Source organism: Entelurus aequoreus, linkage group LG07 (assembly GCF_033978785.1).
Source record: "Entelurus aequoreus isolate RoL-2023_Sb linkage group LG07, RoL_Eaeq_v1.1, whole genome shotgun sequence".
NCBI lineage: Eukaryota > Metazoa > Chordata > Actinopteri > Syngnathiformes > Syngnathidae > Entelurus > Entelurus aequoreus.
This window is the reverse complement of record NC_084737.1, coordinates 31938474-31952253: the sequence shown is the minus strand read 5'-3', so window position 1 is coordinate 31952253 and position 13780 is coordinate 31938474. Positions and strand designations below refer to the sequence as shown.

General features: G+C 38.9%; 3 protein-coding genes across 8 annotated transcripts in view; 2 read left to right on the top strand and 1 right to left on the bottom strand.

Annotated features, from left to right (window-relative positions):
* The window catches only part of bltp3a (bridge-like lipid transfer protein family member 3A), a 28605-nt gene extending 25914 nt beyond the window's left edge, over positions 1-2691 (top strand). For all 4 annotated transcript variants that reach the window (XM_062053228.1, XM_062053226.1, XM_062053227.1 and 1 more), the window contains 3 exons: positions 105-213; positions 313-365; positions 512-2691. In XM_062053228.1, the coding sequence (XP_061909212.1) occupies positions 105-213; positions 313-365; positions 512-628 (279 nt within the window). In that variant the 3' untranslated portion in view covers positions 629-2691. The remainder of the gene's footprint in view (positions 1-104; positions 214-312; positions 366-511) is intronic.
* Positions 2692-3434: 743 nt separating this feature from the next.
* taf11 (TAF11 RNA polymerase II, TATA box binding protein (TBP)-associated factor) lies at positions 3435-10654 on the bottom strand. The gene is made up of 6 exons (XM_062053232.1): positions 10410-10654; positions 10100-10310; positions 9855-9988; positions 9685-9772; positions 4199-4295; positions 3435-4124 (listed from the first exon to the last, which is right to left on the bottom strand). Exons 2-6 carry the CDS (start codon positions 10277-10279, stop codon positions 3994-3996), a joined length of 630 nt encoding a protein of 209 aa, XP_061909216.1. The 5' UTR covers positions 10280-10310; positions 10410-10654; the 3' UTR covers positions 3435-3993.
* Positions 10655-11055: 401 nt separating this feature from the next.
* The window catches only part of LOC133653679 (ankyrin repeat and SAM domain-containing protein 1A-like), a 121703-nt gene continuing 118978 nt past the window's right edge, over positions 11056-13780 (top strand). For 2 of the 3 annotated variants that reach the window (XM_062053230.1, XM_062053229.1), the window contains exon 1: positions 11056-11666. In XM_062053230.1, coding sequence (XP_061909214.1) covers positions 11488-11666 — 179 coding nt within the window. In that variant the 5' untranslated portion in view covers positions 11056-11487. The remainder of the gene's footprint in view (positions 11667-13780) is intronic. The other variant, XM_062053231.1, reaches the window with a different exon arrangement.

Genomic DNA, 13780 nt, shown 5'->3' with positions numbered 1-13780 from the left:
TTAAATGTGCAGTCATACGAGCAAGCTGGTTTGTCCCATTTCCGTGAGCGCTCGGTATGGTTGCACTCACCCAGTGTGTGTAAGTGGTGCTTTTTATATTACAGGATGATAGCCCCAGAGTTTACCCAACAGCTCCTCAACCAACCTCAGCCACGTTCATTGTTGATCAACTACTTCTCCAGCGCAGTGATGATGGCATCATGAGGCTCAGAGGTGGGCACACTGTTTCTTAATTAAAATTTAACATACTGTAATATGGCGTTGCGATGGTATGCGTGCGTTCCCATGTTATGATTTTATTATGGATTTCAGCCGAAGGCCAGGACAACCCAAACAAGTCCTGCTCTGTTCAAAAGCAGAGTGAGGTAAGCAACAACCTTGCTAAGCACAACCACTCCATCTTAATATGCTATTTATGATGCACCAATATGGTGATGAAGTAAACACTGGAATTTACCATGAAAGCTGTATTATTATGCCGCTAACTGATGCAATTAACATGCTATTACAGCTGCAAGCTCTGGAGTCCAAGCTTTCTAATACAAAAGTGGCCCTAAATCAGGCCCTCAGTGACAGAGAGCGCCTCCTTCTGGAGATCAAGAAGTATGACCCCAAGTTTTCACTCTGAGCCTCTCACCTCTTCAATTTGCCCCTGCTAAAGAACACTGGATTACAAAATGCTGCAAAGATTCTTATCAAAAGTGGTAGGATAACATTTTCAGTAAAATGGTGGTACGGTTAAGATTATAATTATTATATAATAGTACAATTTTATAATTTATGCCTCACAATGGATTTGAAGCCAGGATTATTTATTCCCATTAACTATTGAACACTCCTAGCTATATTTAAGTGTGTTTCTCTTATATGCACTTTAGTCCCTAAATACATCCTTTAAATTTGCTACATTTTCAAATGGATGAAATCCATCAACTTAAAGATGTAAGTATACACCTTCCTAATGTTTACTTTTAGATCCATTGTGTTGGTGTGTAGAGGCCAAATGTTAAAAAAGGATCAGGTCATAGTCAAATAAACCAGATCTAACTGTACAAACCGTACTACCAGAGGAGACATCCGTCACTGACTCGGTTGTTATCCACTCCAGTTAGTGTGAACTCACTGCAAGCTTACTATGTGTCTTTATAATTTGTCACGCAGCATGCTAGGTTAGATAAAGTCGTGCTTTTTTCCCCAGTTGATAATTTGTGGTTGATCAAATGTTAACCCCCCCAACAGCTGCCAGTCAGTCATACTGTAACTTACGGTACTGGCCACACATAGATAACATGGTACGTAATGGAGATTGTAACTGTACAGTAGATCAAATACATCAATCTATCCATTATCTAGTAGCACCATATTTATTTATGCATAAACTATGATGTAGCATATCAGTTGAACATTAAGTTATGATGTATAAAGAAAACCAGGAACCTTTTTTGACATAAGACATTGATGTACTGTATGCAAATAAAGTGTGTGGCCATCATAACACACTCTTATTAAGTCCTATTTAAAAACATGTAAATATTTCTACAGTGTTGTACTGCAATTATAATCTGGGCCTTCTTAATAGCTCTGTTGTGTAGCTTACTGGTGTTCCTTACCTCTTACAAGGGAAGAGGGACACCATGCCTGTTTAAATGTATGTATTTATTTACACAACTAATAAGATGTTGTTATAGTACTAATGCGCAGTATTTTGGAGCCATGCCATTGCAAGACATCCTGGTGGTACTAATTTGCATGGTCATGCAGTGTGTCATATAAGGCACACTTACTTATGTTTAATGTGAATTTAGCTGCAACCTTGCTTTTATGCAGAATGACTGTCATTCAGCATAAACACTGCACAGTTTGAAATTCATTACATGAATGTTTAATTTACAATGTGCCGTATACGTTGATATATTTTATTATCATCTTATGTGGTGTGGTATTTCACAGTAGAAGGCACTTGGCATATTTTTTGTATGGTTAGCTCAGTGCACGCGGGTGACCTCTTGTGGCTATGACTCGCCAGTGCACACACGTAAAGATTTTTTTTTTTTTTTTTTTACGTTTTCTTCTGTTGCCTTTCCAGCAATGAGTGAGAGAAAGTGGAATGTTCCATTTTAAGCAATACAGAGTCCAATGATAGTTTTCAATCAAAAACGCATCAAAGAGCAGTTAAAACATACGTGGGATGACCATACTTTGACATTTTGAATATTACAAATGAAAATGGTTTCCACTTGAATTACTTTGTAACCATCGACACATCCTCTATTTGTAGACGTAAAATGTGTTGGTATGCCCTTGCAGTCAGTGATCTGTAGCGCCTTTTCTCAGCTGGCACATTTATTAATTCAACATCCTTTGCCCTCAAAACTGGGTCAGGGTTTCTAAAGCAAACTTTTGTAATGTACAATGCAGATTGTTAGTGTGTGTGTGTTCTCTAATGCATGAACTAACCTGTCATAGTATTGTTTGGGTAAAAAAATCATTGGAGTTTTCACTCATTTTTACATAAACTACTTCAAAGATGGCAGGGAGCCCTTGTTTAATCTTCTATGTGATGCAAGTCTTTTGAACCCTGTGGACAGTATTTGTCATTAAACTTTGTATATCACTTAAGACTAATATGAAATTGGTTCTGTGAACCACTGGTAAGTGTAATGTGTTTAAGAGAATAAATGGACACTTACTAAACACAAAACAACTGTTCTTATTTGTCCATGAACTGTATTGCCTCTACTGCCTACAGTCTTTAAGTCCAAATCCCTGCAAAAAAACATAATAGGGCTGTCAAAATTAAGGATAATAGAAAATAAGCAAATAATTTTAAAAATCATCTGGTTAAATTGTTTTTACATAATTAACACAGAATGAAATGTCTTCATTTGTCCAAGTAGTGTTACCGTCTACTTGCAGGAATTCAGGACACTAAATGGCAGATTTGACCTATGGTTATGGTTTTAATTTATTTCGAACATGCATACAGTTCTCGTCTGCATATAACACCAACTAAGCCTTTTGTGATTTGAAGTCATTTATACGGACATTGAACAATTTTGGTCCAAGTATTTATCCCTGGGGTACGCCACAAGGTATATTCAGAGCAGTAGATGTGTTCGCTTAACTTCAAATATTACTTTATGTTGGATAACAAGCTTCTTACTCAGTTCAAGACTAACCCTGCTGATGCCATATTGGTCTAATTTATGTAATTAAGATGTCATGATTAATTGTGTCAACTGCTTTTAAGTCCATAAACACTGCAGATGCCCACTCTTAAACATCTATTGCATTGGTAATTTCCTCTTGATGGGGAAATTTAAATACAAAAAAACCCATGACCCAAAGCATTGTGCACATTCTGCAGGAAGGACTTTCTTTTCATCCTAAAATAATACCACAAAGGAGTATTAGGTCCACATCAATGTGGATAAATGATTAACGTTTTTGTTATGAACTAACATAAAGAGGTTTAATAATCATGTTAGGTGCATACATATACACTTTGTTTGAGTCCTTCCGCTCATCCAAAATGAAACAATGTAAATTAAAAACTAATTTATCATGATTAATAGAAATGATTCCTTAGCTGTGATTAATTGGATTAAAAATAATTTAACAGCCCTACTATACTTAGTATTTTGTAATTTTATGACAGGTATTATAATTCTACTTTTCAAAACAATCTGCTTCAGGGAAAAAACAAACATTTTTACATAAAAATATACTGTATTTACAACAATATTCCATCATTAAACTGAATGTTGCATCAAGCATTTACATTGACAATGTGGTATGAAAGACAGGTGCTGCCACCATTTCAAAGTCATTGATCATGTGTGGATCAAAGTTTCTTCATCTGTACAGATTCATATCTGGTCACCAGGTGGTTAACATCTTTATAATTAGCCTGAATGTTGACGGAACATCTCGTAGACTAATAGAGCATCGTATTAGCACCAGTGTAGTCAATACTGTTTCTCAGCCTAGTCCTCAGTGGAAGAGAATGTTCTTGAACTTGGTGTTGGGAATCTGATGGCGACTCTTCAGCCGCCTCACAGCCTCCCTCATGTGTTTGGGCTGAAGTGGTGGTGTGTCGCCCCACTTCTCACAAACATCCAACGCTGAAAAAACCCAAAGTCATTACCACAACTTATATGAAACCAAAGTATACTTTTAGTGCCTGTTTTTTTCTTACCTTCCTCAACTATCTCCCCGGCAAAAACTTTCGAGATACCAGACATTGCAATCACCACATTCTGGGACACTGACGATCCTGTTATAGACTGGATCAGCTAAACAAAAATTACACAGGAAAGCAAGGATGGGCGATAGTTTTAATTAAATGCTATATAGATAGAATCTAAAATCTACATTGTGATATATTGCAGCCTGCTAGATTTGAAAAATATAACTAAGTGTTTTGTTGATATTCTTCACAATGAAGCCACTTAAACTAACACTAAAGAAAGTATGGTACATTATATATACACATGAAGTGCACATACATGTAGGAATCACGGTAGATTAATAATAATTTGGAATAAACTGAAAAAAGCAATACAATTATGTAGAATGAAGGTTGAGCTCTAATGCTACTAGCTTAATGCTAACGTATAATGGACTAGCTCATAGACAAGCTAACTCAAATTAGCATGGCCAATCGCAGGGAACAGATAGACAATCATTCACACTCAAAGTCGTATCTATGGACAATTTGTAGTCTCCAATTAATCTAACATTCATTATTTTGGAATATGGGAGGAAACTGGAGTGCCCAGAGAAAACCCACACACGCACAATTAAATGCTCACTCCATAAAGCGATGACCAAACGGGGGTTCGAAGACGCATACGGTGTAAAGTTAGACATTATTGTTGGTAGTAATTTAGGGTAGTTTACACTGCCTTGAACAAGAAATGTATTAATTAGCCTAAAATACCTCTCAACTTTCCTTACTTTTGCCAGGTGTCAACTCGTTTAGGTGCGCAACCAGTTGACGCGCTTCTGATAGGTGATTTAGATGCACCGTTTGTTTTTTTCTAAATAGATTAACGAAAGTGTTTATAATATTTGAGCGATTTTTCAAACGTATAATAGTCAATGGTATGTAAATAATAGACTATATAAGGTATATACTTGCATATTATAAATCATTTTGGTTTTTATGTTTAAAAGTGTTTTCATGTTAAAAAAAAATGTAGTGGCAGTAATCTTGCTGTGGCGTTGCGCCACGGTCCTTTACATGTAGGGGAAACCCTGTGTCATGATTACATTACATTATAAACACTGTAAAGTTTCTTAGCATTTAGACAAAAGCTCAGAGTCTGCATAAAGCCAACTATTTTTTAAAGTAAATGTTTTGCTTATAGGTGGGTTGCAATCACGTGATCTCGAGGCACATCCAGGCACTTCTGCGTTTCAGGCGATGGGCTAAACCCCATTAAAGGCCTACTGAAACCCACTACTACCGACCACGCAGTCTGATAGTTTATATATCAATGATGAAATCTTAACATTATAACACATGCCAATACGGCCGGGTTAACTTATAAAGTGACATTTTAAATTTGCCGCTAAACTTCCGGTTCGAAACGCCTCTGAGGATGACGTATGCGTGTGACGTAGCCCGACGAACACGGGTATGCCTTCCACATTGAAGCCGTTACGAAAAAGCTCTGTTTTCATTTCATAATTCCACAGTATTCTGGACATCTGTGTTCGTGAATCTGTTTCAATCATGTTCATTGCATTATGGAGAAGGAAGCCGAGCAAGCAAAGAAGAAAGTTGTCGGTGCGAAATGGACGTATTTTTCGAACGTAGTCAGCCACAACAGTACACAGCCGGCGCTTCTTTGTTTACATTCCCGAAAGATGCAGTCAAGATGGAAGAACTCGGATAACAGAGACTCTAAACAGGAGGACTTTTGATTTGGATACACAGACGCCTGTAGAGAACTGGGACAACACAGACTCTTACCAGGATTACTTTGATTTGGATGACAAAGACGCAGACGTGCTACTGTGAGTATGCAGCTTTGGCTTTTTTTTGCGTATGTACGTAACTTTTTTTAAATATATAAGCTTTATGAACCTTGGGTTAGGTGAACGGTCTTTTGGGCTGAGTGATTGTGTGTGTTGATCATGTGTTTGAATTGTATTGGCGTGTTCTATGGAGCTAGGAGCTAGCAGAGGAGCTAGGAGCTAGCATAACACGTACCGTACCGTACGTGCGCGTCACGTACGGTACTTTTTAAAAATATATAAGCTTTATGAACCTTGGGTTAGGTGAACGGTCTTTTGGGCTGAGTGATTGTGTGTGTTGATCGGGTGTTTGAATTGTATTGGCGTGTTCTATGGAGCTAGGAGCTAGCAGAGGAGCTAGGAGCTAGCATAACAAACACGCAGGTGTTATTATGCAGGATTAATTTGTGGCATATTAAATATAAGCCTGGTTGTGTTGTGGCTAATAGAGTATATATATGTCTTGTGTTTATTTACTGTTGTAGTCATTCCCAGCTGAATATCAGGTACCGTGAGTATGCAGCCTTGGCTGCTAAACATTCGATAACTTGACCGTATGTGCGCGTCACGTACGTAACTTTTTAAAAATATATAAGCTTTATGAACCTTGGGTTAGGTAAACGGTCTTTTGGGCTGAGTGATTGTGTGTGTTGATCAGGTGTTTGAATGGTATTGGCGTGTTCTATGGAGCTAGGAGCTAGCAGAGGAGCTAGGAGCTAGCATAACAAACACGCAGGTGTTTTTATGCAGGATTAATTTGTGGCATATTAAATATAAGCCTGGTTGTGTTGTGGCTAATAGAGTATATATATGTCTTGTGTTTATTTACTGTTGTAGTCATTCCCAGCTGAATATCAGGTCACCCCCGGCTCTCACAGCATCTTCCCTATCTGAATAGCTTCAACTCCCCACTAGTCCTTCACTTGCACTTTACTCATCCACAAATCTTTCATCCTCGCTCAAATTAATGGGGAAATTGTCGCTTTCTCGGTCCGAATCTCTCTCACTTCATGCGGCCATCATTGTAAACAATAGGGAACTTTGCGTATATGTTCAACTGACTACGTCACGCTACTTCCGGTAGGTGCAAGCCTTTTTTTTATCAGATACCAAAAGTTGCAATCTTTATCGTCGTTGTTCTATACTAAATCCTTTCAGCAAAAATATGGCAATATCGCGAAATGATCAAGTATGACACATAGAATAGATCTGCTATCCCCGTTTAAATAAAAAAAATTCATTTCAGTAGGCCTTTAAGCTACTGTGTATTTACCTAAATCCGTGCAGATTTAGTCTTACTTTGATAGCTTTAGAGTCAAATATAAAAGCGATCATGAAAAAATATTTAAAATGGGATGGAGTGGATTTTTAAACTCTTAAGAAAAATATGAAAAAAAATATTTAAACCATTTATCATCACCAAGAGGTTACTGCTACCTCACTTCACTTGACACTTATGGTATTTAGTGAAGAAAAGATTGGAGGCACATCATGTCTTTGCATCTGAGGAGTCCACAAATTAAACAAATAATCAAAGTTGGACTTATTCGTGCATCGCAAAGTAACGTATTTGATTGACACGAGTGTGGTGCTGCTGTGATTGTGAGGCTAATGAGAAAAAGGATACGTTTGTTTGAAGTTGATGTCCTCCTACAAATATTAGTCTCATCTACAATTCATGTCTGCAGTTGTTTTTATGCTGTAAAGTTCCTATTTTGTCTCATTATTTAGCTATAGATGTCTGTTGTTCAGCAATGTTTGCTAGCGATATCAAGATTCAGTACGAGAGATGTATTCATCTAATTTATTAATACTATTAAGGATATATTCTTGAGGCTAACAAATATCACCAAAGACGCTGTAATGTGGTCATCCGTGTCGAATAAAGCACTTGGCTTTACTGCAAGACAACAACAACTAAGCTTTTAGTTTCTGTTATGAAAATCAACAAAGAAAATACGGTGGATTGGACCAACAATCACAATATTTATCACTATGACTTAACCCTTGTGTAATGTTCATATTGTTGTTACTCAGCCAGCGTTTGGGTCCATCGGACCCACAAACGCTGGCTGAGTAATAACAATATGAACGTTGCACAGAAAATTTCTCTGCCAGTTTCTGCATCCCACAGGGAATCTTCTCTTGTGTTTCTGCACGTGCGGTTCCCACACAAGGTTGCAACATTGTTTGTCAACACTGTCTGCTCTCATTTTCTCGCACATTTGACCCTCTGATGTTCTGTGTACCTACACTCTGTCCTCCTCCTGTCTAGGCCTGCTGTGTGTGTGTGTGTGCGTGTGTGTGTGTGTGTGTGCGTACACAGAACATCAATTTCCACACTTCTATTAGCCCCGGGTCCATATATGTAATAGAAATGTGTAGGGGGGGTGTATGGTGTGTGGTCATTAAATATGTATTCTGATATATGTTCTTCACAGAAAATTAGCCAAAGTCAGTGAGTCTCAGTTTGAAAAATTAATTAATTGTATCATTTTTCTTTGAATAAAAAATGAAAACGGGTCCCACAGACCCGAACACCACACAAGGGTTTGCACAACTATGTCTTTGTAGTTATATTTAGGGATAGCAACCACAAAAGAATAAAAAACAAATGCGATCTATTGTCATTTCTTCACGTTTAGTTCTGCTATCAAACACTACTAATATAACTCGATTGCAACACAAAGTTTCTCAAATCAAATGTTCAAACAAATCTTTTTACAAAGTGATCACTGCAGAAACAAGCGGTTCGATTTTATTTCACACGATGATGAAAGTCATATTTTTAAGAGCGATTTCCGTCGACGCACTTTAGTTTGTTTCTGACTTTATTACCTTTATGAACCACTTCTTTCGGGACTATATGAAAGCTATTTCCTATCTCTCCATTTAAACAACTGTAACACTCAAAAACAGAACAGCAATATGACATTTTCTGCTCAAACTCTACACTCACTCTCACTTGTTTTAATGCTACGCTCAAGCTGCTTGACCATCCTGTGAATTAAGCCGCGAAGAAGAAAAACATATGTGACATCACATGCAACCCTCCTATTGTTTTTAATGATTAAAACAATATGCAATCATTTACCTAATGTGTGGCACCTTGAGACAGGAATATGTTGATTGACAGTCTAAAAGCAACATGTCTTCGTTCACTCATTATATTCACAGTTTTATTCGTATATATGTATAAAATATAAAAAACGCAAATCGCAATTTGAGAGAAAAATCGCAATTAAGTTTATTCTCAAAATCGCGCAGCCCTATTAGCTGCTAGCAAGGATGCTACATTTCGTTAAGGATGTGGTTAAGAATGTGTAATTTAATCAATCAGAGTTTATTTATATAGCCGTAAATCACAAGTGTCTCAAAGGGCTACAAAGCCACAACGCCATCCTCGGCTCAGATCCCACATCAGGGCAAGGAAAAACTCAACCCAATGGGCTACAATGAGAAACCTTGGAGGGGACCGCAGATGTGGGACCCCCCCTTCTGGGCGACCGGTGCAATTAACTTGCATTGCCACGATATGACTACTATAGTATTAAAGCTTTTAATCGTCAGCCAAATGTCTATCTTGCAAGCCTACAAGAAGGTGAATATTTTTCAAATGACCTGACCTTCACATTCAGGAACTGCTCAAAAACAACATACCCTCTTGATGGCAGCCTTGGGGAAGGCAGAGCGCCTATACATCTCATAGCGATTCAGTTGGTCTTCAGAGAAGGATGACACCAACACCCTTAAAACATAAGAACATAGTTTCTTGCACAATGAAACACATGCATGTAATTATCTATGCTGTTTTGTTGGAAATGCCTTACTGCATCTTTTGTATTTCATCCTCATCAACCTTTTGCCGCTTCTCCTTTTTCTTCTCTGGCTCCACCTTCAGTCTTTTCGATGAAGGCTGCCCCGAAGTTCCTTCGTCTTCATCCTCTGCTCCAGCTGCCATTTCCTTCAGAGGACAAATCATTAGATTAAATGTATGTTTTGATAGTAATAATATAATGCAGTGCTTCTGTACTCCTTTCAATAAGGCTGTATCAAAATTTTGATGTATACACACAGACTTATCCTCCTGTTTGTGTTGGTCTTGAGAGGACTGCTCCTCTTTCGGTTCGACTTTAGGCTTTTCCGGACCTGGCAACCTTACATCCTCAGGCACATTAGCTGCAAACTGGTCGTCTTGTTCATCGGCTGCACTTTCAATTATTCTCTCAGGTTTGATCCGTGCGGGATCCGCCATTATCGCTCTCTCACAATGGCAGTTTCGAACTCTGAAAAATACGAGGTGGTTAGTCTAACCAAATCCAATGAAGCATTGGTTCTTGCATGACCGATATCGCCAACATTACGGTAAATAAAGATGAGTTTACCTTCACTGAGCCAGGCGTCAACAACGTAGCAGCTAAGCTAAAGGTGAATATAAGCAACTTTCGCTTCGCATTGGGTAAGGACTTGGTAAGAAAAACTAAAAGTACTAATAAATTACAATAGTTTCCCTCACTAAATAAAGTAATGTAATTACTATTGTTTGATTTTCAGAGATACTAGCATAACAAGTACCGGTTTGCGCTACAGTTGTTGCTTACTAGTATTTCCGGTTCCGGTTTGTACAAACTTTATTGACAATGTTGAAAGCAGGTTTTTTTTTAAATACAACTACAATACATTTAAAAAGTGTTTCGCTATTATTGGTGCTACACTAATACAAAAAAGGTGTCAAATTGACATTTGTTGATATAATGTCATGAAATATACAAAAAAAATAAGATTTTTTTATTTTATGTAAACAAAACAAACATCATTTAGGCGAAATCCAACTCAAATACAATTTTATATTTCACGCCTGAATTTATTCAAAATCTACAAAACTACGACTAATTATGTACTAACTTAATTATTAACTGATGAGCTATTGTGAAATGTTCCTGTTTAACACCACTGGGGCAATTTGGACAGTTGAGAGCATTTAAAATGACACCAATTAATTGTGTAGTTATTGTAATAAATTCTATATTACGTAGTTATTGTTTTAAACAATCACATCGCTGCAGTGATACAGAATTAAATGACTGAACTCATCAAAAAACTCCAGCAGCTCGGTGGGTTTTCCAGGGGGCTTGAGCGTGTGAGAGAGGCAGAAAGAAGGAGCAGTTTCGAGGAAGTGACGGACGCGGCTCAGGGGACTGGCCAGAGGAAGTTTGCGCCATTGTGGCGGTGTCGAGCGCCCCAACTAAACTTTCCCCTTTTTTTTAGGCGCCAGCGACGCCGTGGAGCTGGCGAATGGATAGAACACCGCGGGGAGCTTATTTCCCCCCTCCTCGTTCTATTTCCATTTTAACAGCATTGTGGAATACTAAGTTGAGATAGGAGGGGTGTCGCGGAGGAATTTCACAACCAACCTCCGTCCTCCTTCGTCTTTTTTTTTTAAATTTTTTAAACGCATCCGCAATGGGGAAGGAACAGGAGCTCCTCGAAGCGGCGCGTACGGGAAACCTGGCCGCGGTGGAGAAGCTTTTATCCGGGAAACGACAGTCGGCTGCCACCGGTGGCGGCTCATACCCGACGGGTGGAAGCGGTAACAGCGGCGGCCACGCTGCCTCATCGCATCCCCTCTCCAGTCTGCTCAGGTAAACTCCAGTGGTGATAATCCCTGTCCATGCAGCAGTGTTTCTCTATCAAATATTCACCTCCTAGGTTTAAATGTAGCTAAATTAATCATGACTGCCAACGCTAACATTGTTTTTTAAAATCCAAACATTCAGTGAGTGAAAGAGCATGCTTCTTTGTTAGCTCACAGTCATTTGAACTGTAATGTGCACACAACCCAGGCAGACTATCATGCAGCTAAATATACTGCAAAAATATGTCATCCTGCTTTAAAAAAACGACTAGAACTGATGCATTATTGAACGGCTGCACTTTCACTAGTGAAGGTGAATTAGCAAAGCAGTCAAACTTTCATGCGAGAGCAGTAAAGGGAAGCTTTGTGGCAGAGGTCACACGAAGGGGGTGGGGTGGGGGGGTGTAGTCCTTTTTTAAAAAAGGTGTGCAGATATGAAAGTTTAATATGGTCATTTTTGGTCAGGTTGAAACAAACTGTCCGTTTGCTTTGCTAGTGGGTTTCAAGTGTAAATGCAGTCCATGACCAATCAGGACCGGACCGAACAGGTGGACCGAGACCGCCTGAGAGATAAGTCTCGGACCACCTGCCGACAGGCTCTAATCCTTAGTGTGACAGGTGTGAACACTGCACCAACAAACCAAAACTCTGGATATGATGTCACTAAATGCGAATTTAACTAGGTGATGTATGGTGTAACCCCTACTGGTCCAGCCCCTGCTTCTTTGAACCTGGGTCCTCCAAAACAGTGTTTTTCAATCACTGTGCAGCGGCAGGCTGGTGTGCCTTGGGAGATAATGTAATTTCACCTAATTGGGTTAAAAATATTTTTTGCACACCGGTATTTATAATCAACAAATAATGTGCCGTTGTTGAGTGTCTGTACTGTCTAGAGCTGGGCAGAGTAACCATGTTATACTCTCCCATATCAGTAGGTGGCAGCAGGTAGCTAATTGCTTTGTAGATGTCGCAAAGACGCCGTGTCATAATCACAATATGCAAACGACAGGGAGAGGCAGTGTGCAGGTAAAAAGGTATCTAATTCTTAAACCAAAAATAAAGACAAGGCGAGTGCCGCTAAGAAAAGGCATTGAAGCTAGAAACTAAAACTAAACTGGCTGCAAAGTAAACAAAATCAAAATGCTGGACGACAGCAAAGACTTACAGCGTGTGGAGCAGAGACGGCGTCCACAAAGTACATCTGTACATGACATGACAATCAACAATGTCCCAACAAAGAAGGATAGCGTCCGCACAACTGAGATAGTCTCGATTACGAAAACAAAGCAGGTGTGGAGAATAGCACTCAAGGAAGACATGAAACTGCAACAAGAAAATACCAACAAAACAGGAAAACACACCGAAATAGGAGCGCAAGACAAGAACTAAAACACTACACACAGGAAAACACCAAAAAACTCAAAGTAAGTCACAGCGTGATGTGACAGGTCGTGACAGTACTTTGAGACAGAAGCTATAGTGATGCATGCTTGGTTATGGGTTAAATTCATATCCAACAATTGCGAGAACAACTTTTTACTGTCAATATCGGCTACTGAGTTTCATTTTTGAATGATTTCTGCTTGTGGTGTGCCTCAGGATTTTTTCAATTAAAAAAATGTGCCTTGACTCAAAAAAGGTTGAAAAACACTGCTCCAAATGGCTAGGCATTGAGCTATAAACCCAAGCTGTAAACTCGATGTGCAGCTTGAACAAACAGTTGGGGCAGGATTGTTGATCTAATTGTCACTGTGGGCCACATCACAGTCAAAGAAGCCATCAGAGAGCTGTATCATACTACAATATTAGTCAGTCCCTCCAGGATTTTGTGATGTTGCAAACGCAGCAACTCACACAAATTCAACCAATCCTTGTGAATTATGCACGGCCTTGGAACTTTGCCCAATCCTTGCACATTTTGACCAATTGTCGACATTTTCGCCAACCCAACTTGTCCCAGCAGCAGTTAAACAAAGCAACCAATCAAATGTCTCGCTGCATTACTGGGGGATTATGCCACAATTAAAAAAAAATGCTGCAGCAAATTTGATCATTCATAGGCTGCGACAATCGCCAAAAACAAAGCCAGTAAAATCCTGGAAGGACTGATTATTACACGAT

Bases quoted from the DNA above. Each gene is read 5' to 3' on its own strand.
- taf11 (XM_062053232.1), bottom strand. From the start codon at position 10,279: ATGGCGGATCCCGCACGGATCAAACCTGAGAGAATAATTGAAAGTGCA. The intron at 9,989-10,099 runs GTGTGTATACAT...TGTCCTCTGAAG, and splicing joins ACAAACAGGAGGATAAGTCT to GAAATGGCAGCTGGAGCAGA. The intron at 9,773-9,854 runs GTAAGGCATTTC...TTATGTTTTAAG, and splicing joins GATGAAATACAAAAGATGCA to GGTGTTGGTGTCATCCTTCT.